At 44.7% G+C, this 25,883-nt stretch overlaps 3 protein-coding genes across 4 annotated transcripts in view; all 3 read left to right on the top strand.

The window, feature by feature from the left end:
- Positions 1-2,960, top strand: part of LOC147251054 (protocadherin-10) — a 6,652-nt gene extending 3,692 nt beyond the window's left edge. For both annotated transcript variants that reach the window (XM_086221551.1, XM_086221550.1), the window contains 3 exons: positions 1,517-1,575; positions 1,660-1,787; positions 2,069-2,960. In XM_086221551.1, the coding sequence (XP_086077677.1) occupies positions 1,517-1,575; positions 1,660-1,787; positions 2,069-2,373 (492 nt within the window). In that variant the 3' untranslated portion in view covers positions 2,374-2,960. The remainder of the gene's footprint in view (positions 1-1,516; positions 1,576-1,659; positions 1,788-2,068) is intronic.
- Positions 2,961-8,150: 5,190 nt separating this feature from the next.
- LOC147251055 (protocadherin gamma-A4-like) lies at positions 8,151-14,422 on the top strand. The gene is made up of 2 exons (XM_086221552.1): positions 8,151-10,702; positions 13,158-14,422. The coding sequence occupies exons 1-2, from the start codon at positions 8,300-8,302 to the stop codon at positions 14,301-14,303; spliced, it is 3,549 nt and encodes a 1,182-aa protein (XP_086077678.1). The 5' UTR covers positions 8,151-8,299; the 3' UTR covers positions 14,304-14,422.
- A 164-nt stretch (positions 14,423-14,586) lies between these two features.
- Positions 14,587-25,214, top strand: LOC147251056 (protocadherin gamma-A4-like). Its single transcript, XM_086221553.1, has 3 exons — positions 14,587-17,886; positions 20,452-21,522; positions 24,101-25,214. The coding sequence occupies exons 1-3, from the start codon at positions 15,436-15,438 to the stop codon at positions 25,175-25,177; spliced, it is 4,599 nt and encodes a 1,532-aa protein (XP_086077679.1). The 5' UTR covers positions 14,587-15,435; the 3' UTR covers positions 25,178-25,214.
- Positions 25,215-25,883: the final 669 nt, after the last annotated feature.

Genomic DNA, 25,883 nt, shown 5'->3' on the forward strand with positions numbered 1-25,883 from the left:
ACACACACACACAATGTGGCGTATTTGCAAGGGGCGGAGAGGGGAGGGGAGGGGAGGGGAGGGGAGGGGAGGGGAACCGTCCATTATTGATGAAAAATGGCAAATGGCTGGTTTTGGGGAGACCGGGGAGGACATGTGGGTGGGGGGCGAGGAGACGGAGTGAGAGCAAGGACATGGCTGGACTGAGACGTGGCTCGCCTGTAGATCGGTTCCGGAGTTGTCCTCTGAGTGTGAGGAGAGACGGAGATGTGAAGTCATAGTCTATTTATCAGCAAGGGTGGGCAAGAGGAGGTGTGCAATAGTAGAGGAGGAGGAGGAGGGGGTGAGAGAGGGGATTTAAGGAGGCAGGATGTCTAAACCAATGTTTGGAGTGTGTGTTGCTCATTTCCCTCTCCCTGTTATTAACATTGAGGGACAGCAAGTCCACCAGGCAGACTGACAAATGTCATTTCGGTCACTGGCACATGCACCTCTGGCCACAAGAGGGATATTTTCGAGGTCACGGGGGTCGTTGTGCAGCGCTCCTTCAGGAGAAAGTGTCCTTCCTAAAGTTAATTGGCTCCCTAATTCACTCGAGTGTCCCTCGGCGCGCCCACCGTGACACGTCACATGACAGTCTCAAAGACAAACGATAATGACACGACATGAGCACAACACAAAACAAGGCCTGTGACGCGTAAAGTGATGAATTGAAGGTGAAAACGGATTAAACGCACACCCAAGTGTGTCAAACACGCAGGACAGGTGCGCGCACGCGTGCCACCGTGCGTGCATATTTGGCTGCAAAGACAGCTTCAAGGACCGCAAACTTTCCAAGGCTCTCCGTGAGACTTTTAATTAAAAACCTTGCTCGAGGAGCATCAGGCAAATATTAATGTAAAGTGATGCATAAAATCCACAAAACAATAACGTGTGTAATTTCCTTAATTTTCTCCCTGGCACGCTTTCCTTTGAAGATTAAAATCATGTTTCGTCTCATCCCGGTGGGGTTCTAATTGGTTTTGTAGCGTGGTTGGCTAAGAGTGTATTTTGAATACCGATTCTAATAATATGCTTACGTCGCATTCTCCTTGTTAGCAACTTTAAGTGAATTAATAGAGCGTGGAATCCATACTATGAGGCTCAGACCCGGAATAGATATCACTCGGGTGCACTCCTTCACCCCTCCCGCGGCTCTCCGGAGGATAAAAGCAAAACTAAGTGACAGGCGAGTCTTAGCCCGAGGCAACACCACCTCCGCTCTAAAACGTGATTTTCTGCCAGACGTCCACGGGGCGGCAGCCACGATCCATCTGAGTAGAATCATCTCTGAGATTACAGTGATCGACGGTTGCTCGCGTCAATCATCACCGACCCCAAGGGACTGAGGGACGCGCGGAGCTGCCGGCGTTTGGTCAAAACTTTGAATTAAGTCCAAAAGGAGCTTGAAGAGACGTTTTTTGTGAATTGCTTAAATTGTGGGCTTACAATTACATTTTCTTGTTTTTTGTTTGTTTGGTTGTTTTTTTTTTTGCAGCTGAAGCAGCCAAATACAGACTGGACTCTCACAAAGAATCAAAATTCCTCCATTAAAAGGTGCCGCTTCCTCTCCTGTCTCACAACCTTGTAGGGTTTTCACTAGATGTCAATGTTCTAATGGATTCTCTGTCACATTTCTAGTTACAACTCTATCAACATGGATGGCACACTCATGCGCAAAGCCATACACGCAGACCCAGAAAACTACGTCACCTCCATGGCTCCAGGACAGTACTGGACCTGGGGTACTCACATGAGAGGCATGAAAGGTACTGCAAACCCCTTTCATCATCGCATTAATGTATGGTTGTTATAGCTTCATGGGTGCGTTTGAAGCGTGGTGCCTCATCTCCATCTTCATTAACATAAACGGGCTCCTTCCTCATCATTATGGCTTTTTTTCTACCTCTTCTTTTGTGTTATAGCCTTGTTTATCGTCAGAAAGGTGAAGCACTACGCCTTCATTTACATAACAGCTATGCCAATGCGAGTAGCACTAGACAGACAGAACCGTATAACGGCTCCTTCTCTCCTCTTCCTTCCTTTACAGATTACAAGATGTCTCCTTCAACCAGCGGCGTTCCCTCTCGCCCTTGGACCCCTCGCTGCACGCCTCCTCCCCAACAGCAGCAGCCTTCCATCCCTCCCCATCCTCACCCACACCCCCCGCCTGACTATCACCACAATGTATACATACCTGGGACACCATCGGGCTTCTGCACCTTGAGGCCCACTGCCCAGCGAAGCGAGCTGGATGTCCACAACTCCTTCTCCACCTTTGGCAAGAAGCGACGTCTTCAGATGTCTCCCCAGGGGGAGGCTGCAATGATAAATAATGACCTGTACAATGACTGAGGTGTCAATGAAAGGGTGATTAGAGAGATGGATGGCCTCTGGCCCTATGAAAACAGAGGAAGGGACCATTTAGTATACAATTTAATGAGCAAACCGCTCACAAGTGGTAGGAAAAGTACAGCGGACGGTAACTTAAGAGGGAGGAGAAACTACATATGAACAATCCGCAGAAACCTTGAGGAGAAGTTGGAGGGCGATTATAAGACATGCCACTGCAAGTTCAAGTTTGTGTCTGCCTATTATTATTATTATTATTATTATTATTATTATTATTATTATTATTATTATTATTATTATTATTATCGTTGTTAATTTTTAGACAATCAAACTGGAACAACGGTTTTTACATCCAAATTGTATTAAAGGCATTAGTGGAAAAATAATTTTGCACATCCTTTATGAATTTATATTTTTTAGCTTTTATGAGAACAATTTTCCTTTTAATGTTCATTTGCTACCGGAGCTTATGTGAATATGACCTTTATCCTGACGGTGTATATGCAAGCTGCAACATGACGCAGAGCAACTGTAAAGATGGAGGAACATGTCCTCGTGTGTACTGTATGAAAATAAAGTATTTTTTTGCATATGTTGTTATGTATTTGCGGGACGTGCGTGTAAATGCGTAAACCTCACGCCTAAGAGTTGTTCAATCAAAATGCATCAAGCATTTAGTTTCCTAGATCTATGTCTAATTAACCGGAGTCAATTATTTTTTTCTGGGGTGAAAAAGTTCCACGTCTACTCTTACAAGGGCGGAAAGCTTTTCGCCTCGGTAAGCTGTTTTCCACGGTGAGGAATAAACACAGTAAAATGCTAACATATGCTAATCGGAGTGCTTGCATTTCCATTTGCCCGCAGAGGATAGTGGGGTTCATTAACTGAACAAACAGAACCTCCTCTCTCGAAATATCACTTTAATTAAGACCACGAACACGAATACAAGCATCAGGGGAAGGGAGAGGGGGAGAGGGGAGGTGGGGGGCGCAGCTCCAAATGCCACACCTGGATGGGAGCTAGGGGGCCTGTAGCTTTTCTCAGTGTGTGCCCTTTTACATCGTACCTCTCAGGGAATTAGTTCAACAGATGAAAGTTGGCTACAGGCCATAGAAGAGCATGGTAATTAGGTCGTTGTATGGCTCAGATTGAAAATACTTTCGTTAATAAGGAAACGGATATCCGTGGAGAGCATGGAGGGGAGAAGGCTCACCTTCTCTGGGGTAAGGTGATCCTCGGGGACGGATGAAGGGGCAGCTGTATTTAGGTCAGCCGAGCTCACTTTCAGATCATTGCAGGAGCTGAGCTGCGTTCTTAAAATAGAGGTGTGCAATAGTCTCTGCGACGAGAGCGGCTTTAAAGTAAGTTATTTTGGTAACAAAACATGAGGACACATCAAACTCATGTGTACGTCTACACCTGGAGATCAAACCAATTGGGATCACTCAAATGTTGTTTATTTTAAACTCAGTGGGAGTAAATTATAGGACAGACTCTGGTGAAATTATAGATGTGAGACGTCGAAAATATTGTGTTTCCACAACAGGACGCGTGTCACCTCATTTCCCGTAACCTCGCGGTCAACACAAGTGGGAGCTGTCCGTGACCACGGTGCTGAAATTGTTTTGATCACTGGTCCTTTGCTTCACACCCTCAATTTCATCTTTTGTCCACCAGAGGGCGCGTTTGACTGTAAATTCAAAGAACAGCTGTGCAGTAACGCATCTCTCCCCCACACAGCTCGCATATGCTGTCTCATACTTGGGCAAGTAAACAAACACCTGCATTTTAATGAGCGGGAACATATGTCTAATAAATATGGTATAATCCAAAAAAAGTTCACTATGGCGGGCTGTAATGTGAGTTAGAAGTATTCAAATGTTGTTTACACTCTTATAACTTGGTTATACCAAAAGTAAGACGACAGGAAAAAAACATCATAAAAGCAGGCGCTCCTATTAAATGGTTTTATCAACATGAAAATGATGTCAGATTTTGTTCTCACCATCATCTGCAAATGAAAACTTTTTTTGTTGTTGTTGTTGTTTTTGCATTCTGGACCAACAAGTGCGTTGATGCATTCCATCAAAAACACCGATTTGAAAGAGTGGAGTTCATCCCCTCAGCAGAATTAAGAAAATCTGAGAATGAGAGCATGTCCGTTGTTTTTCAGTGCCTTCCCATTTTTAGCCATCTGTAATTTCTACAATTTACATCACTGATTCACTTTCATTATTTATTAATTAAATCATTTATTATGTATTTCTTCTGCAAGGTCACAGGGAGCTGCAGCCGATCCCAACTGGTATCTGTTTTAATTGTGTTATTTTTCATTCTTTGGATAAAACTTCCTCTTCGATGTGATTAAAACAAAAATGAGAGGTATCTCTCCGTACATCCCGGTGCAGTTCGAAATGATCATTAAAAATACATAAGTGCCTCTCTTAAACAGATTCAGTCAAAACTCACCATCATACTCCTGATAAAGTAATACTGTTTTTTTAACCTATGAGTAATGAATATATTGGCAAGTGAATGTGCATATCTCCGTTGGAAATTACAATTAAATTAGGATAGTTAATCATTTGGTTGGTACCATTTTTATCCAGCAGAGAGCATCAATGAGTAAGAATCCTTGCACAGCATGTAAAAGGAATCTAGAAGTGTGAAGTTGTTTTCTCCTGCTCTCTTTCCCCCCAGCCAGTCAAAGCAGAAGGCCGTCCCCATTGAGCCTGGATCTGCTCGACGTTCCTGCCTGTTAAAGGGAAGGTTTTCGTCACCGCTGCTGCAGGATGTGTTTGCTGATGGAGAATTGTTGGGTATAAATTCATTGAAGGAGTGTGGTACTGGACCTGCTCTGCCTGTAAAGTGTCATGAGATAACTTTTGTTGTGATTTGGCGCTATACAAATAAAATTGACTTGACTTGACTTCTTTAGTGTGAGAGATTCACACGGACCAAAGCTCACTATTGACTCATATTCAGTGTGATACAGAACCAGAACAAATCAGTCATACCTGAAGAGTCCCGGCTTAACAGAAGGAAGAGTAGAACACCGATCCACAATGCAACAAGTGGCAGGAAATCTCTGTCCGCTGCTGTGTTCAGACTCATGCACTGAAATTTAAATGTCAATGCAGAAAGTGCAGAAAGACAGAACCTCATGTTTAGTAACATAAGAGAAAGAAAGAAAAGAAAGAGTTATGTTTGATGAAATGATAACCACAAGATTATAGACTGAATCAATTCTATGATGAGCTTAAAAATATGCATAGTAAGAGATGAAACTGTCTCAAAGTTAATAAACATTGATCAGTTAGTAATGTAGTATTACAGTGCAGTGTACGCAAGAACGTCTCACTCTTAGAGTGGATGAGCAGAGCAGCATGGGATACCTGACCTTCTTCCTTTTGCACATCACAAACTTGTCATTAATCTTTTAAAGGAGCTTTAAATCTGTAGTTTAGCTGAGCAGATCAGCGATCTGCAAATACAAGAGGTAAAACACAGGACTGTGCCAGAAGATGTCACTGGTATAACCTGATATGAAATGAAATGACTGATTTTGTCAAGAAGACCAGGACATCTATTGATACACCTATCTATGAGATGGATTCACACTTTCATTGATGATACTGATTAGCATGGGTGATAATCACTGGTCCTTCAGTTTTGTGTAGAATCTGATTTTTTTTTTTTAAAGAAAAGCTTGGATAAAGTGGAAGTCTGATTATTGAGTAGATGCAGCGCTGCAGAGGTTTCAGCTCACTTCAGCCAGAAGTGCAATATCAGACAGGCAAAGCAGCTCCTTGTATTGATTGTCAGTAATTAGGCTGAGCTAATATTCAAGCCTGACTGCCCTTAAATTAGCTCCTAATGAACAGCTCATGGACCAAAACAACGACAACAACAACAACAAACGGTCTTCATCTCAGATTCATGATTGATTTTGCAGTGGGACAATATTTTGGAGCCTGTGTTGATTTGAAAAGCAAAAACTGGCCTACAGAAATGAATGTCCAGGGGTCTGCAGCTTTACAGGAATGTGCACTCTCAGCAGTGGAGCCACAACTAAGCAGCAAGAAACAGGAAACACATCACAATGAGCAGGACAGAATAAACAAGACAGGAAACATACTTGAATACTTGGGAAAAATCACATTAGCCATGAATTCCAAATGGCTGTGATTTGCACTGATTGCTGCCATTTAAGCAATTAAAAAAAAGATTGTAATAGTCTGGGGTGATTCTGATGACTTATTAAATGTTTTACTTTCTAAATCTTAATTTTTTTAAACTTTATATATCCTTTTTTAGCTCTATGAAGAGCAATGCATACATAAAGTGTACACACATACACATACGTATGTACGTGTATGTGTATACATGTACATACGTATGTGTATATACATATACACATGCAACTTTTGAATACATAATTGTATCATTCACATCATTCACACAATTTTTATCACTAAGTTAGATTTGAACATTTAAACAGCTCATCATTATGAAAACCAAGAAGTGCCCAGAGGTGGCAGAAGTGCACACATTTGTAGAAGTACATATACTTGTGTAAAAAAAGGAAAATAAAAAAAGAGAAAAATACAACACAATGACACACCACACTGACCCACACACACGCCTGAAAAACAGTGGGCCTTCTTCAATGACCCAGTTTCTCCCAGCTGATCACCCATGACTCTCCTATCGTCGCCTTCTTAAAATAATCACCTGTCATTTTTTCAAGTTCAAAACATCATAAGGAGTTGATTTAAAAATACAAAGACAACTATTTTAAGAGGGTGACAACATCCAGGTTAACTGACTGATTACTTGCCAGTGGTACCCAGGTGAGGAAATTACCCCCCCCCCCACACCCACACACACAAACACACACACAATGCACTGCAAAATTGTGTACAACAGAAGTGATTCAGCATCTTCAGGTTTCTAACAGCTTCATGCCACGTGAGGTCATGTGACACGTCGTAAGTTACGTGATGTAATGTGGTGCTGTAACCATACTGAGGTCTTTTTGTGATGATCAAATTAAACTCTTTTGTTTTGTTTTCAAATAATTTTCAAGAATCACAGATGAACTGCTAAAAATGTCGGCTGGTCAAGTTGTAGCAAAACAACAACTGCAAGAAAACACAATCCAATATAAATGTAAAAGAAGGCCTAGGAGAATCTATTCTGCAAAGAGCACTGCCCTGCAACTGAAACGAAACAAGATCCAAAGACAGCGAAGCCCCTGAGCTCTTTTCTCTTTGATTTGCCTCTTAAACTGCAGAGGAGCGAGAAGCTTTAGAAGCTGAAGCATCAAACGAACACAGCACGACCCAGAACATTGAAATGAACCTGAAGCTCAGCAGTTCACTGTAATTCATGCGAGGGGAAGGATGTTGTGAATCATTACAGTTTCACTATTAATTTCAAAACAAAACGAAAAACCGGAAACAAAACAGTCACACCTGTACTTGTATCCATACATTGTACATATCGTACAATCACAGATGTCTTTTTATTGTAACTTTCAGAACATTGTTCCCGGCTGTTGGATCTACAGATGCAGCCATTCATCAAAACATGAAATGAAATGCAATCAAAGAACGAATGCTCTATGATGTCATTGCCTTGTGAAACCATATTTTTGTTCAGGTTCTGGACAACTAAATCTCATTCTACCACGGTTGTTGTGCAGTTTCTGCCACGAGGTGTCACTGTTCACCCATAAAGCATCTTGCAGCTCTCTCCCGGGAGTCCCGACACACCCATTTAAAAGGGTGTAGGACATGTCTAACTGGCACGATGAGCTTTTTTTTATTTTGAATTAATACTACACCACTACTCATCTAGGATCTAAGTATTTTTTCAGACCTGAAAACATCACCAAGTTCAACCGCTGATTTTGAATTCAGCAGTAATGTTTACAGCGGATCAGAGGATGCATTTCTGGACTGGAATCTTTGTCTTGGGCGCTGTGTGGCCCACTGCTTTGTCTGTGACACGGTACTCTATCGCGGAGGAGATGGAAAGAGGCTCAGTTGTGGCAAATCTAGCTGCGGATTTGGGACTTGAACTTGGAGGTTTGGCTCAACGAGAGGTAAAACTTGATATTTTCCACAACAAAAAATATCTCGACGTGAACAAAAAGACAGGTGAGCTGTACATCGTGGAGAAAATGGACAGAGAATATCTTTGTCCTTCAAAAACGACCTCTTGCTTCCTAAAGCTTGACGTCATCATAGAAAGCCCCTTGCGCATCTTCAACATTGAACTTGGCATAACGGACATTAATGATAACGCTCCATATTTTCGACGAGACCGAGTGGAGCTGGACGTGTCGGAGTCAGCGACACCCGGAGAGAGATTCTCCCTCCCGAACGCTGTCGATCCAGATGTTGGCATTAATACTATTAAAACCTACAAACTCAGCGTCAGTGAACATTTCACAATTGAAATTCAAACGGGCAGTGATGGAACTCAGTATGTCGATCTGGTTTTGACCACGTCTTTAGACAGAGAGGAGAAAGCCGTTCATAATCTCATACTGACGGCTGTAGACGGTGGAACTCCTGTGCGCTCTGGCACCGCCAATATCATCGTGAGAGTGCAGGATACAAACGACAACCCCCCTCGCTTTGAAAAACAGATCTACACAATTAACATGACGGAGAATTCCCCCATCGGCACTGCAGTGGTGAAGCTGAACGCTACGGATCCAGACGAGGGTCTCAATTCGGAGGTACTCTACTCATTCACGCTCTACACCTCAGAAAAAACACAAGGTGTGTTTGCGTTGAATCCCGACACTGGAGAAATAACCGTGAAGGGCACTATTGACTATGAAGACATGAAATTTTATGAGATGCACATTGAGGCGAAAGATAAAGGGGCGTATCCCTTGTTAGGACAGTGTAAAGTAGTCGTGCACGTCATTGATATGAATGACAATTATCCGGAAATAACGATACAATCAGTTAAAAACACAGTGGATGAGAACATCCCAGTAGGAAGTGTCATTGCTCTGGTGGGAATTAGTGACAGGGACACTGGTGATAATGGGAAAGTGAACTTATTCATACACCAGCAGATTCCTTTTTTTCTTAACAAGTCATCAGACGGACCCGATCACTACAAGCTCATTGTGTCAGAACCACTGGATCGTGAATTAGTGCCAGAATATGACATCACACTGATCGTAAGAGATGAAGGAACGCCTCCTTTATCTGATAATGAAACAATCACAGTTCATCTTTTGGATGTGAACGACAATTCACCACAGTTCCCTCAGTCATTTTACACCATACGTGTCATGGAGAATAACGCTCCTGGAGCCCTGCTCAGCTCACTCACCGCGTTTGACCCTGACCTCCACGAGAACCAGTATCTAGTTTACTTCATCCTGGAGAAGGAGATCGCCAACACCTCCATGTCCATGCTGTTCTCCATCAACCCAGAGAACGGGAACCTTTACGCCCTCAAAACCTTTGACTATGAGATCGAGAGGGAGTTTCTTTTCCACATCGAGGCCAGAGACTCTGGTTCTCCTCCCCTCAGCAGCAACGTCACCGTCCACATCATCATCGTGGACCAGAACGACAACGCTCCCATCATCGTGTCTCCGTGGCGAGCGCACGGATCGGTGGTGGAGGAGAAGCTCCCCAGATCCACCGATAAAGGATCCCTGGTTGCCAAGGTGATCGCCTTGGACACAGACTCTGTGCACAACTCTCGGATCACCTACCAGTTTCTCCAGCTGACTGACGCCACCTTGTTCAGTCTGGACCAGTACAACGGAGAGATCCGGACCATGAGGATGTTCAGTTACAGAGATCCGCGCCACCAGCGGCTGGTTGTGGTTGCCAAGGACAACGGGGAGCCTGCTCTCTCTGCTACAGTCACCATCAAGCTGTCCACCGTGGAGACTGCTGTTAAGGCCTACTCTGACATGACCGAGGTGCCTCTGGAGTACGACATCTTTTCAGACCTCAACCTGTACCTGGTCATCGGTCTGGGCTCCGTCTCCTTTCTCCTGCTGATCACCATACTGGTCACCATCGTGCTCAAGTGCCAGAAACCCAAGTCCAGTAAGGCGGCTCCTCCCTGCAGGAACAGCGTGATCAGTGAGAGGAACTCCACCATCGCAGACTCCACTCTGGTCTCCAACGATGCCTACTGGTACAGTCTGTTTCTAGCAGAGACCAGGAAAGGGAAGCTGGTGGTCAGACAGCCTCTGCCTAAAGGCTCCAGATACATCGTGTCCAGCATCCCGAGAAGCACAGGGATGACGGACACCAGTGACTCTGCAGCCTCCACCCTGCAGGTAAAGTCAATACAATTCACTTCCTCACTACTTCCTCCTTTGTTGTTGTTGTTTTTTAATGATGTGGTCAATATTTTAAATGGCTTTGTGATCTACGGTTTGTGGGTATTTTATGTGTTCACTCTTCAGGTTATTTGAATGTGACGTGTTCAACCTGGTACCAGTGTCAATGTGTTATTTGACAAACATATGTTTTATCAAGGTTTGAAAATTAGATCATCTTAACGTACAACAACTAAATGTCCCTACACCCCAAATCATTCCTGCTCCCCCCAAAAAGTTAAAAAGCCCCCAAAAAATGTCGAGATATGATAAAAAACAACAGTACTAAAAACACGTGCTTCAGCCCCCGTGAATAAGACGCTGCACGAATAAACCAATATCTGAAGTGATGAAGTCACCAAACCAGGAATCAACAATAATCTTTGCACAAAACTTTCAAAGGTAAATTCAGAAAAAAAAAACCCTGACGACTCATTAAAAAGAAACTAACAAACCCAGCACTCGGGGCAAGAAAACTGCACTCAGACAGTTCTGAGAATTGGTCCAGAAAAAGCTGGAAATGCGCACGGGTGCTAAACACCTGAAAGCTCCGATCCCTGCGGTTCTAAATCCAATAGGGCGATGAATGAGTTGGATGCAGTTAAGGGTTTTAAAAGATGTTAGGGGTTTCAATCTTTTTGTTTTCCAAAACTGAACGAATTGAGGGTCCAAATAAATGGATTCTGGAAACTTCTGCGTATTGCTCCTGTAACACATGGATTTAATCGGTGTTTTAAACCAGAAGCAATCAGATTTTTAATCACTCAAATTCTAAAATATGATTCCTTCAAGTGGAGCCTGAAGAGAGGCAGAAGGTGGTGCTGTTTAGGTCTCTTAAGATCAGCCTTCCGTCGCCATGACGGTGGGTCGCTGGTAGGAGGGGAGGTCTGGAGAGAAACTGACAGCTCCGAGGTGCAGAAATCTCATCCGGCCAACATCAAACGTTTCTGCAGGATCAATCACTGAAAAAAATCACCTGGATTTCAATCGTTTTCCCTGTTTGGATCAAGATCTTGACGTCAGAGTGGCGTCTATGAGCACCGATCGTCTGACTGACTCCGGCGAATACAAAAGACTGGATTTCTATCGAACAATGCAGCCGCACAGGAGGTACGTGAGCGTCCTCGTTCTCTTATTCACGATCCACCACGCTTCGGCTTCTGTGACTCATTATTCAATACCAGAAGAATTAAAAGAAGGATCGGTTGTCGCCAACCTGGCTACCGATCTCAGCTTGGACGTTACAACCCTGGTCAGGAGGAAGATGCGTCTGGACATCATCGCGAACAAGAAATATCTGGATGTGAACAAAGAGACCGGAGAACTGTACATTGTCGAGAAGATTGACAGGGAGCACATTTGCCCGACTAAGTGGTCAGTATCATGCTACTTAAAACTGGAGGTAACTCTTGAAAACCCGTTACGGATCTTTAATATAGAACTAGAAATATTAGATATGAATGACAACGCCCCGCAGTTTCGTAGAGACGCCATTCACCTTGATATATCTGAAGCAACACCTAAAGGAGAGAGATTCTCCCTCAGTAACGCAGCTGATCCAGATGTTGGAAGTAATACAGTTAAAACGTATCATTTGAGTGAAAGTGAACATTTTAACATCGAGGTTCAGACTGGAAGAGACGGATCCAAGTTCGCGGATTTGATCTTGAAAAAGGCCTTAGACCGAGAGCAGCAGGCTGTTCATCATCTGATCCTCACCGCGGTGGATGGAGGTTCACCTGCTCGTTCTGGCACTGCCAGTATTATTGTTCATGTTTCAGACACAAACGACAACGCGCCTACATTTGATAATCCGACTTATAATGTTAAAATAATGGAAAATTCTCCAATTGGAAGTCTTGTTATTCATCTGAATGCAACAGACTCAGACGAAGGCTCAAATTCTGATATAACCTACACATATAGTTTATATACGCCAGAGAAAACACAAGAAACGTTCAGTCTGAATCCTTCAACTGGTGAGATTACTGTCAAGGGAATGTTGAACTATGAAGACTTCAGGATTTATGATATGGAGGTTATAGCAAGCGACAAAGGAGCCAGTAGTTTATCAGGACAATGTTCAATTAAAATTCTGGTTGAAGACATGAACGATAACCACCCTGAAATATCCATCAAGTCTTTTCAGAGTCCAGTCAGTGAAGATGTTGGTGTGGACACAGTGATCGCAGTAGTCAGTGTGAGTGATAAGGACTCAGGGGACAACGGAGTGGTGGATCTTCATATTCCAGATCAGATGCCTTTCAGACTGAGGCAGTCCTCTGATAACTATTATGAGTTAGTAGTTTCAGAGCCCTTAGACCGCGAGAAGGTTCCGGAATATGACGTCACCTTCACGGTGACAGACAGAGGTTCTCCTCCTTTATCTGACAACGAAACTATGACTTTACAGCTGCTGGACGTCAATGACAACGTTCCACAGTTCCCTCAGTCATTTTACACCATACGTGTCATGGAGAATAACGCTCCTGGAGCCCTGCTCAGCTCACTCACCGCGTTTGACCCTGACCTCCACGAGAACCAGTATCTAGTTTACTTCATCCTGGAGAAGGAGATCGCCAACACCTCCATGTCCATGCTGTTCTCCATCAACCCAGAGAACGGGAACCTTTACGCCCTCAAAACCTTTGACTATGAGATCGAGAGGGAGTTTCTTTTCCACATCGAGGCCAGAGACTCTGGTTCTCCTCCCCTCAGCAGCAACGTCACCGTCCACATCATCATCGTGGACCAGAACGACAACGCTCCCGTCATCGTGTCTCCGTGGCGAGCACACGGATCAGTGGTGGAGGAGAAGCTCCCCAGATCCACCGATAAAGGATCCCTGGTTGCCAAGGTGATCGCCTTGGACACAGACTCTGTGCACAACTCTCGGATCACCTACCAGTTTCTCCAGGTGACCGACGCCACCTTGTTCAGTCTGGACCAGTACAACGGAGAGATCCGGACCATGAGGATGTTCAGTTACAGAGATCCGCGCCACCAGCGGCTGGTTGTGGTTGCCAAGGACAACGGGGAGCCTGCTCTCTCTGCTACGGTCACCATCAAGCTGTCCACCGTGGAGACTGCTGTTAAGGCCTACTCTGACATGACCGAGGTGCCTCTGGAGTACGACATCTTTTCAGACCTCAACCTGTACCTGGTCATCGGTCTGGGCTCCGTCTCCTTTCTCCTGCTGATCACCATACTGGTCACCATCGTGCTCAAGTGCCAGAAACCCAAGTCCAGCAAGGCGGCTCCTCCCTGCAGGAACAGCGTGATCAGTGAGAGGAACTCCACCATCGCAGACTCCACTCTGGTCTCCAACGATGCCTACTGGTACAGTCTGTTTCTAGCAGAGACCAGGAAAGGGAAGCTGGTGGTCAGACAGCCTCTGCCTAAAGGCTCCAGATACATCGTGTCCAGCATTCCGAGAAGCACAGGGATGACGGACACCAGTGACTCTGCAGCCTCCACCCTGCAGGTAAAGTCAATACAATTCACTTACTCACTACTTCATCCTTTGTTGTTGTTTTTTATGATGTGGTCAATATTTTAAATGGCTTTTGTGGTCCACGGTTTGTGGGTATTTTATGTGTTCACTCTTGAGGTTATTTAAATGTGACGTGTTCAACCTGGTACCAGTGTCAATGTGTTATTTGACAATTATTTATTATTTCAAGGTTTGTAAGTTGAATTATTTATCTAAAATTACAACACATAAATGTCCCTACACCCCAAATCACTCCTGTTCACCTCAACAAGTTAAAAGCAAAAATTATATAAAAAAAAAAAATATATATATATATATATATATATATACCATCAAAAAACAAAAGAAGTAACGAGCAAACATAATAGGGTCTTCGCCTGAAGGTACCCTAAAAACACCTGCTTCAGCACCCATGAAGAAGACGCTGCACGAATAAACCAATATCTGAAGTGACAAATTCACCATACCAGTAATCAACAATAAACTTTGCTCAAAACTGTCAAAGGTAAATACAGAGAACGAGACGACTCTCTAAAAAAAATAAAAAAAACAGCATACGGGGCAAGACAACTGCACTCGGACAGTGCTGAGAGCACCGGGACTGAATAAACACGTTTCTGTCCCCTGAATAAAAAGGTTCTTCCTCTTAATCAGGACCGTACAACCTGCCCACACGGAGGCGAGAGCCAGGAGGGACCGTCTCACACCTGAAAGCTCCGATTCCTGCGGTTCTAAATCTAATAGGGCGATGAATGAGTTGGATGCAGTTAAGGGTTTTAAAAGATGTTAGGGGTTTCAAACTTTTTGTTTTCCAAAACTGAACGAATTGAGGGTCCAAATAAATGAATTCTGGAAACTTCTGCGTATTGCACCTGTAACACAGGGATTTATTTGGGATTTTAAACCAGAAACAATCAGTTTGTTAATCACTCAAACTCTAAAATATTAATACTTCAAGTGGAGCCTGAAGAGAGGCAGAAGGTGGTGCTGTTTAGGTCTCTTAAGATCAGCCTTCCGTCGCCATGACGGTGGGTCGCTGGTAGGAGGGGAGGTCTGGAGAGAAACGGACTGCTCCGAGGTGCTGAAATCTCTACCGGACACCGTCAAACGTTTCTCTTGGATTCAGCGCCGAAAAAAACACCTGGATTTCAATCGTTTTCCCCGTTTGGATCAAGATCTTGACGTCAGAGTGGCGTCTATGAGCACCGATCGTCTGACTGACTCCGGCGAATACAAAAGACTGGATTTCTATCGAACAATGCAGCCGCACAGGAGGTACGTGAGCGTCCTCGTTCTCTTATTCACGATCCACCACGCTTCGGCTTCTGTGACTCATTATTCAATACCAGAAGAATTAAAAGAAGGATCGGTTGTCGCCAACCTGGCTACCGATCTCAGCTTGGACGTTACAACCCTGGTCAGGAGGAAGATGCGTCTGGACATCATCGCGAACAAGAAATATCTGGATGTGAACAAAGAGACCGGAGAACTGTACATTGTCGAGAAGATTGACAGGGAGCAAATTTGTACAACTAAGTGGTCATCATCATGCTACTTAAAACTGGAGGTAACTCTTGAAAACCCGTTACGGATCTTTAATATAGAACTAGAAATATTAGATATGAATGACAACGCCCCGCAGTTTCGCAGAGACGCCATTCACCTTGATATATCTGAAGCAACACCTAAAGGAGAGAGATTCTCCCTCAGTAACGCAGCTGATCCAGATGTTGGAAGTAATACAGTTAAAACGTATCATTTGAGTGAAAGTGAACATTTTAACATCGAGGTTCAGACTGGAAGAGACGGATCCAAGTTCGCGGATTTGATCTTGAAAAAGGCCTTAGACCGAGAGCAGCAGGCTGTTCATCATCTGATCCTCACCGCGGTGGATGGAGGTTCACCTGCTCGTTCTGGCACTGCCAGTATTATTGTTCATGTTTCAGACACAAACGACAATGCGCCTACATTTGATAATCCGACTTATAATGTTAAAATAATGGAAAATTCTCCAATTGGAAGTCTTGTTATTCATCTGAATGCAACAGACTCAGACGAAGGCTCAAATTCTGATATAACCTACACATATAGTTTATATACGCCAGAGAAAACACAAGAAACGTTCAGTCTGAATCCTTCAACTGGTGAGATTACTGTCAAGGGAATGTTGAACTATGAAGACTTCAGGATTTATGATATGGAGGTTATAGCAAGCGACAAAGGAGCCAGTAGTTTATCAGGACAATGTTCAATTAAAATTCTGGTTGAAGACATGAACGATAACCACCCTGAAATATCCATCAAGTCTTTTCAGAGTCCAGTCAGTGAAGATGTTGGTGTGGACACAGTGATCGCAGTAGTCAGTGTGAGTGATAAGGACTCAGGGGACAACGGAGTGGTGGATCTTCATATTCCAGATCAGATGCCTTTCAGACTGAGGCAGTCCTCTGATAACTATTATGAGTTAGTAGTTTCAGAGCCCTTAGACCGCGAGAAGGTTCCGGAATATGACGTCACCTTCACGGTGACAGACAGAGGTTCTCCTCCTTTATCTGACAACGAAACTATGACTTTACAGCTGCTGGACGTCAATGACAACGTTCCACAGTTCCCTCAGTCATTTTACACCATACGTGTCATGGAGAATAACGCTCCTGGAGCCCTGCTCAGCTCAATCACCGCGTTTGACCCTGACCTCCACGAGAACCAGTATCTAGTTTACTTCATCCTGGAGAAGGAGATCGCCAACACCTCCATGTCCATGCTGTTCTCCATCAACCCAGAGAACGGGAACCTTTACGCCCTCAAAACCTTTGACTATGAGATCGAGAGGGAGTTTCTTTTCCACATCGAGGCCAGAGACTCTGGTTCTCCTCCCCTCAGCAGCAACGTCACCGTCCACATTATCATCGTGGACCAGAACGACAACGCTCCCGTCATCGTGTCTCCGTGGCGAGCGCACGGATCGGTGGTGGAGGAGAAGCTCCCCAGATCCACCGATAAAGGATCCCTGGTCGCCAAGGTGATCGCCTTGGACACAGACTCTGTGCACAACTCTCGGATCACCTACCAGTTTCTCCAGGTGACCGACGCCACCTTGTTTAGTCTGGACCAGTACAACGGAGAGATCCGGACCATGAGGATGTTCAGTTACAGAGATCCGCGCCACCAGAGGCTGGTTGTGGTTGCCAAGGACAACGGGGAGCCTGCTCTCTCTGCTACAGTCACCATCAAGCTGTCCACTGTGGAGACTGCTGTTAAGGCCTACTCTGACATGACCGAGGTGCCTCTGGAGTATGACATCTTTTCAGACCTCAACCTGTACCTGGTCATCGGTCTGGGCTCCGTCTCCTTTCTCCTGCTGATCACCATACTGGTCACCATCGTGCTCAAGTGCCAGAAACCCAAGTCCAGCAAGGCGGCTCCTCCCTGCAGGAACAGCGTGATCAGTGAGAGGAACTCCACCATCGCAGACTCCACTCTGGTCTCCAACGATGCCTACTGGTACAGTCTGTTTCTAGCAGAGACCAGGAAAGGGAAGCTGGTGGTCAGACAGCCTCTGCCTAAAGGCTCCAGATACATCGTGTCCAGCATCCCGAGAAGCACAGGGATGACGGACACCAGTGACTCTGCAGCCTCCACCCTGCAGGTAAAGTCAATACAATTCACTTACTCACTACTTCATCCCCTGTGAAATTTTTTAGTCATGGAGGTAAATATTTTCATACAGGAGAGTTTCATCTTTAAGCTCTAAAAACATTTTTCAAAAATTATCTGAAAACCTGCTTCAAATGTCTACATGTCAGTGGATTATCTGATTGCCATTTAAAGGTTTTAAATAATATTTTATTCTAGAGGTGAATTAGACAGTAGTCCATCTTCCAAACCCCAACTATTTATTTCAATATGAAAAAAACATATAAACTTTAGTAAAACCAACAGTTTCAATAAAATCTTCCTCAGCCTCTACAATAATAAAAGGCCTGTACCTCTGCCAAACCAACATCTGTCGTGACGCACTGAACACCCACGCTTCATTTAAAAAAAAGTTGGCAAAAATTGTCCAAATGTCGAAATAAAACAGAAAATGAAAGGGAAAAATGTCATTACTGAACAAATAACCCATAAACGTATCACGATGAACCAGACGTCTAAACACATTGATGTTTGAGGATGGACAGGAAAAAAATATACGCTAGAAATGAAGCCCAGACTAAGACAGCGTCTCTCTGACCCTCGTACCCTGGACTGTCCTGAACCCACTGAGAAAGAGCGGGTGGAGAAACTTCCCTCCTCTTAATTGAAACTGGACGACGAGTGAAAAAACACAGGCGACAGCCGAAACATCGAAGAACTGCAACTGCTCAGGGAAAAACCTGATAGGCTGCTGAACGCGTTGAACTCAATCACATTTTCTAAATACGCAAAGCGTCTCAAATACCCTCGTCCACAACCGTACGAATGAAGGACACAACCGGGATGAATGAGCGAACCTGACTCACTTGTACTTTTGTCACAGGCGGGATTGATTCAGTGACTTCAGAGAAACTGTTTGATTTCAAATGATTCATGATCGGAAATATCATTCGTTCAAGTGGAGCCTGAAGAGAGGCAGAAGGTGGTGCTGTTTAGGTCTCTTAAGATGAGCCTTCCGTCGCCATGACGGTGGGTCGCTGGTAGGAGGGGAGGTCTGGAGAGAAACTGACAGCTCCGAGGTGCTGAAATCTCATCCGGCCAACATCAAACGTTTCTGCAGGAATAATCATTGAAAAATCACCTGGATTTAAATCGTTTTCCTCGTTTGGATCAAGATCTTGACGTCAGAGTGGCGTCTATGAGCACCGATCGTCTGACTGACTCCGGCGAATACAAAAGACTGGATTTCTATCGAACAATGCAGCCGCACAGGAGGTACGTGAGCGTCCTCGTTCTCTTATTCACGATCCACCACGCTTCGGCTTCTGTGACTCATTATTCAATACCAGAAGAATTAAAAGAAGGATCGGTTGTCGCCAACCTGGCTACCGATCTCAGCTTGGACGTTACAACCCTGGTCAGGAGGAAGATGCGTCTGGACATCATCGCGAACAAGAAATATCTGGATGTGAACAAAGAGACCGGAGAACTGTACATTGTCGAGAAGATTGACAGGGAGCACATTTGTAACACTAAGTGGTCATCATCATGCTACTTAAAACTGGAGGTAACTCTTGACAATCCAGTTAGGATCTTTAATATAGAACTAGAAATATTAGATATGAATGACAACGCCCCGCAGTTTCGTAGAGACGTCATACACTTGGACATATCCGAGTCAGCTCCGAAAGGAGAGAGATTCTCCCTCAGTAACGCAGCTGATCCAGATGTTGGAAGTAATACAGTTAAAACGTATCATTTGAGTGAAGGTGAACATTTCAACATCGAGGTTCAGACTGGAAGAGACGGATCCAAGTTCGCGGATTTGATCTTGAAAAAGGCCTTAGACCGAGAGCAGCAGGCTGTTCATCATCTGATCCTCACCGCGGTGGATGGAGGTTCACCTGCTCGTTCTGGCACTGCCAGTATTATTGTTCGGGTTCTAGACACAAACGACAACGCGCCTACATTTGATAATCCAACCTATAATGTTAAAATAATGGAAAATTCTCCGATTGGAAGTCTTGTTATTCATCTGAATGCAACAGACTCAGACGAAGGCTCAAATTCTGATATAACCTACACATATAGTTTATATACGCCAGAGAAAACACAAGAAACGTTCAGTCTGAATCCTTCAACTGGTGAGATTACTGTCAAGGGAATGTTGAACTATGAAGACTTCAGGATTTATGATATGGAGGTTATAGCAAGCGACAAAGGAGCCAGTAGTTTATCAGGACAATGTTCAATTAAAATTCTGGTTGAAGACATGAACGATAACCACCCTGAAATATCCATCAAGTCTTTTCAGAGTCCAGTCAGTGAAGATGTTGGTGTGGACACAGTGATCGCAGTAGTCAGTGTGAGTGATAAGGACTCAGGGGACAACGGAGTGGTGGATCTTCATATTCCAGATCAGATGCCTTTCAGACTGAGGCAGTCCTCTGATAACTATTATGAGTTAGTAGTTTCAGAGCCCTTAGACCGCGAGAAGGTTCCGGAATATGACGTCACCTTCACGGTGACGGACAGAGGTTCTCCTCCTTTATCTGACAACGAAACTATGACTTTACAGCTGCTGGACGTCAATGACAACGTTCCACAGTTCCCTCAGTCATTTTACACCATACGTGTCATGGAGAATAACGCTCCTGGAGCCCTGCTCAGCTCACTCACCGCGTTTGACCCTGACCTCCACGAGAACCAGTATCTAGTTTACTTCATCCTGGAGAAGGAGATCGCCAACACCTCCATGTCCATGCTGTTCTCCATCAACCCAGAGAATGGGAACCTTTACGCCCTCAAAACCTTTGACTATGAGATCGAGAGGGAGTTTCTTTTTCACATCGAGGCCAGAGACTCTGGTTCTCCTCCCCTCAGCAGCAACGTCACGGTCCACATCATCATCGTGGACCAGAACGACAACGCTCCCGTCATCGTGTCTCCGTGGCGAGCGCACGGATCGGTGGTGGAGGAGAAGCTCCCCAGATCCACCGATAAAGGATCCCTGGTCGCTAAGGTGATCGCCTTGGACACAGACTCTGTGCACAACTCTCGGATAACCTACCAGTTTCTCCAGGTGACCGACGCCACCTTGTTCAGTCTGGACCAGTACAACGGAGAGATCCGGACCATGAGGATGTTCAGTTACAGAGATCCGCGCCACCAGCGGCTGGTTGTGGTTGCCAAGGACAACGGGGAGCCTGCTCTCTCTGCTACAGTCACCATCAAGCTGTCCACCGTGGAGACTGCTGTTAAGGCCTACTCTGACATGACCGAGGTGCCTCTGGAGTACGACATCTTTTCAGACCTCAACCTGTACCTGGTCATCGGTCTGGGCTCCGTCTCCTTTCTCCTGCTGATCACCATACTGGTCACCATCGTGCTCAAGTGCCAGAAACCCAAGTCCAGCAAGGCGGCTCCTCCCTGCAGGAACAGCGTGATCAGTGAGAGGAACTCCACCATCGCAGACTCCACTCTGGTCTCCAACGATGCCTACTGGTACAGTCTGTTTCTAGCAGAGACCAGGAAAGGGAAGCTGGTGGTCAGACAGCCTCTGCCTAAAGGCTCCAGATACATCGTGTCCAGCATCCCGAGAAGCACAGGGATGACGGACACCAGTGACTCTGCAGCCTCCACCCTGCAGGTAAAGTCAATACAATTCACTTCCTCACTACTTCTTCCTTTTTGTTGTTGTTGTTTTTTATGATGTGGTCAATATTTTAAATGGCTTTTGTGGTCCACGGTTTGTGGGTATTTTATGTGTTCACTCTTGAGGTTATTTAAATCTGAAGTGTTCAACCTGGTACCAGTGTCAATGTGTTATTTGACAATTATTTATTATTTCAAGGTTTGTAAGTTGAATTATTTATCTAAAATTACAACACATAAATGTCCCTACACCCCAAATCACTCCTGTTCACCTCAACAAGTTAAAAGCAAAAATTATGAAAAAAAAAAATATATATATATATACCATCAAAAAACAAAAGAAGTAACGAGCAAACATAATAGGGTCTTCGCCTGAAGGTACCCTAAAAACACCTGCTTCAGCACCCATGAAGAAGACGCTGCACGAATAAACCAATATCTGAAGTGACAAATTCACCATACCAGTAATCAACAATAAACTTTGCTCAAAACTGTCAAAGGTAAATACAGAAAACTAGACGACTCTCTAAAAAAAAAAAAAAAAACAGCATTCGGGGCAAGACAACTGCACTCGGACAGTGCTGAGAGCACCGGGACTGAATAAACACGTTTCTGTCCCCTGAATAAAAAGGTTCTTCCTCTTAATCAGGACCGTACAACCTGCCCACACGGAGGCGAGAGCCAGGAGGGACCGTCTCACACCTGAAAGCTCCGATTCCTGCGGTTCTAAATCTAATAGGGCGATGGATGAGTTGGATGCAGTTAAGGGTTTTAAAAGATGTTAGGGGTTTCAAACTTTTTGTTTTCCAAAACTGAACGAATTGAGGGTCCAAATAAATGAATTCTGGAAACTTCTGCGTATTGCACCTGTAACACATGGATGTATTTGTGGTTTTAAACCAGAAACAATCAGTTTGTTAATCACTCAAACTCTAAAATATTAATACTTCAAGTGGAGCCTGAAGAGAGGCAGAAGGTGGTGCTGTTTAGGTCTCTTAAGATCAGCCTTCCGTCGCCATGACGGTGGGTCGCTGGTAGGAGGGGAGGTCTGGAGAGAAACGGACTGCTCCGAGGTGCTGAAATCTCTACCGGACACCGTCAAACGTTTCTCTTGGATTCAGCGCCGAAAAAAACACCTGGATTTCAATCGTTTTCCCCGTTTGGATCAAGATCTTGACGTCAGAGTGGCGTCTATGAACACCGATCGTCTGACTGACTCCGGCGAATACAAAAGACTGGATTTCTATCGAACAATGCAGCCGCACAGGAGGTACGTGAGCGTCCTTGTTCTCTTATTCACGATCCACCACGCTTCGGCTTCTGTGACTCATTATTCAATACCAGAAGAATTAAAAGAAGGATCGGTTGTCGCCAACCTGGCTACCGATCTCAGCTTGGACGTTACAACCCTGGTCAGGAGGAAGATGCGTCTGGACATCATCGCGAACAAGAAATATCTGGATGTGAACAAAGAGACCGGAGAACTGTACATTGTCGAGAAGATTGACAGGGAGCACATTTGTAACACTAAGTGGTCAGTGTCATGCTACTTAAAACTGGAGGTAACTCTTGACAATCCAGTTAGGATCTTTAATATAGAACTAGAAATATTAGATATGAATGACAACGCCCCGCAGTTTCGCAGAGACGCCATTCACCTTGATATATCTGAAGCAACACCTAAAGAAGAGAGATTCTCCCTCAGTAACGCAGCTGATCCAGATGTTGGAAGTAATACAGTTAAAACGTATCATTTGAGTGAAAGTGAACATTTTAACATCGAGGTTCAGACTGGAAGAGACGGATCCAAGTTCGCGGATTTGATCTTGAAAAAGGCCTTAGACCGAGAGCAGCAGGCTGTTCATCATCTGATCCTCACCGCGGTGGATGGAGGTTCACCTGCTCGTTCTGGCACTGCCAGTATTATTGTTCATGTTTCAGACACAAACGACAACGCGCCTACATTTGATAATCCGACTCATAATGTTAAAATAATGGAAAATTCTCCAATTGGAAGTCTTGTTATTCATCTGAATGCAACAGACTCAGACGAAGGCTCAAATTCTGATATAACCTACACATATAGTTTATATACGCCAGAGAAAACACAAGAAACGTTCAGTCTGAATCCTTCAACTGGTGAGATTACTGTCAAGGGAATGTTGAACTATGAAGACTTCAGGATTTATGATATGGAGGTTATCGCAAGCGACAAAGGAGCCAGTAGTTTATCAGGACAATGTTCAATTAAAATTCTGGTTGAAGACATGAACGATAACCACCCTGAAATATCCATCAAGTCTTTTCAGAGTCCAGTCAGTGAAGATGTTGGTGTGGACACAGTGATCGCAGTAGTCAGTGTGAGTGATAAGGACTCAGGGGACAACGGAGTGGTGGATCTTCATATTCCAGATCAGATGCCTTTCAGACTGAGGCAGTCCTCTGATAACTATTATGAGTTAGTAGTTTCAGAGCCCTTAGACCGCGAGAAGGTTCCGGAATATGACGTCACCTTCACGGTGACGGACAGAGGTTCTCCTCCTTTATCTGACAACGAAACTATGACTTTACAGCTGCTGGACGTCAATGACAACGTTCCACAGTTCCCTCAGTCATTTTACACCATACGTGTCATGGAGAATAACGCTCCTGGAGCCCTGCTCAGCTCACTCACCGCGTTTGACCCTGACCTCCACGAGAACCAGTATCTAGTTTACTTCATCCTGGAGAAGGAGATCGCCAACACCTCCATGTCCATGCTGTTCTCCATCAACCCAGAGAACGGGAACCTTTACGCCCTCAAAACCTTTGACTATGAGATCGAGAGGGAGTTTCTTTTCCACATCGAGGCCAGAGACTCTGGTTCTCCTCCCCTCAGCAGCAACGTCACCGTCCACATCATCATCGTGGACCAGAACGACAACGCTCCCGTCATCGTGTCTCCGTGGCGAGCGCACGGATCGGTGGTGGAGGAGAAGCTCCCCAGATCCACCGATAAAGGATCCCTGGTCGCCAAGGTGATCGCCTTGGACACAGACTCTGTGCACAACTCTCGGATCACCTACCAGTTTCTCCAGGTGACCGACGCCACCTTGTTCAGTCTGGACCAGTACAACGGAGAGATCCGGACCATGAGGATGTTCAGTTACAGAGATCCGCGCCACCAGCGGCTGGTTGTGGTTGCCAAGGACAACGGGGAGCCTGCTCTCTCTGCTACAGTCACCATCAAGCTGTCCACCGTGGAGACTGCTGTTAAGGCCTACTCTGACATGACCGAGGTGCCTCTGGAGTACGACATCTTTTCAGACCTCAACCTGTACCTGGTCATCGGTCTGGGCTCCGTCTCCTTTCTCCTGCTGATCACCATACTGGTCACCATCGTGCTCAAGTGCCAGAAACCCAAGTCCAGCAAGGCGGCTCCTCCCTGCAGGAACAGCGTGATCAGTGAGAGGAACTCCACCATCGCAGACTCCACTCTGGTCTCCAACGATGCCTACTGGTACAGTCTGTTTCTAGCAGAGACCAGGAAAGGGAAGCTGGTGGTCAGACAGCCTCTGCCTAAAGGCTCCAGATACATCGTGTCCAGCATCCCGAGAAGCACAGGGATGACGGACACCAGTGACTCTGCAGCTTCCACCCTGCAGGTATGAAAAGACAAACATTACATATTTGTGGCAGGAGATGAATCAACAGTGAATTTGATCCATTTAGTGTTTGTCCCTCTGCTGATGAAACCCGTTTGCTTGTTGCTTCAAAAAATGCACAACAGGACACTTTCCTATTAGAGATAGAAATCCTATGTTCCAAAAGTCACAAAATAAATCCCAAAATACAAAACTGTAAATGTTTACCGTCACCATGACAAGCCAGATATCACATACGTAGACACATGTTGTCTTACATGGTTTCAGTCTTGAGTTTAAACTTTGGCTGTTTGTCATCTGTGTAAAAGGAAATAACAGACTCATGTTAAACAAAGGAACGCTCCATTTTAATCAAAACTATGTGTCCAAAAAGCCAGTAGGTTGCATTAAAAGACCACCAAGAACCTTAACATGATCTGTTTTCCTACAAATCAACCATTGATCCCTGCACAAGCTACAACCCCGCAGCTCCAAACTCCATCCAAATTCCCTAAAATAAGATGTTAGCATTTGTTGTGTCTTTCATGATATACATAGAATTCAAAAACATATCTCAGTCCCTTCGCACATTCTTTGAACCCACCGTGTAGTTTTCAGCATCATAGCCTTCGAGACCTGGTGCCTTTGCAAACATCCCTTGCAGTCAGAACCTTACACCATAACATCAAATGGAACGAACTTGTTTTTCAGAAATGCTAACGCAGCACAAATC

The sequence above is a fragment of the Aulostomus chinensis genome, chromosome 13 (assembly GCF_037954235.1).
Source record: "Aulostomus chinensis isolate RoL2024-O1b breed Wild chromosome 13, RoL_Achi_v1.0, whole genome shotgun sequence".
Classification (NCBI taxonomy): domain Eukaryota; kingdom Metazoa; phylum Chordata; class Actinopteri; order Syngnathiformes; family Aulostomidae; genus Aulostomus; species Aulostomus chinensis.

Excerpts from the sequence above, each read along its gene's own strand:
- LOC147251056 (XM_086221553.1), top strand. The coding sequence starts at position 15,436 with ATGAGCACCGATCGTCTGACTGACTCCGGCGAATACAAAAGACTGGAT. Across the intron at positions 17,887-20,451 it reads CTGCAGCCTCCACCCTGCAG|CTGCTGGACGTCAATGACAA; the intron begins GTAAAGTCAATA and ends ATGACTTTACAG. Across the intron at positions 21,523-24,100 it reads CTGCAGCCTCCACCCTGCAG|CTGCTGGACGTCAATGACAA; the intron begins GTAAAGTCAATA and ends ATGACTTTACAG.
- LOC147251055 (XM_086221552.1), top strand. The coding sequence starts at position 8,300 with ATGTTTACAGCGGATCAGAGGATGCATTTCTGGACTGGAATCTTTGTC. Across the intron at positions 10,703-13,157 it reads CTGCAGCCTCCACCCTGCAG|CTGCTGGACGTCAATGACAA; the intron begins GTAAAGTCAATA and ends ATGACTTTACAG.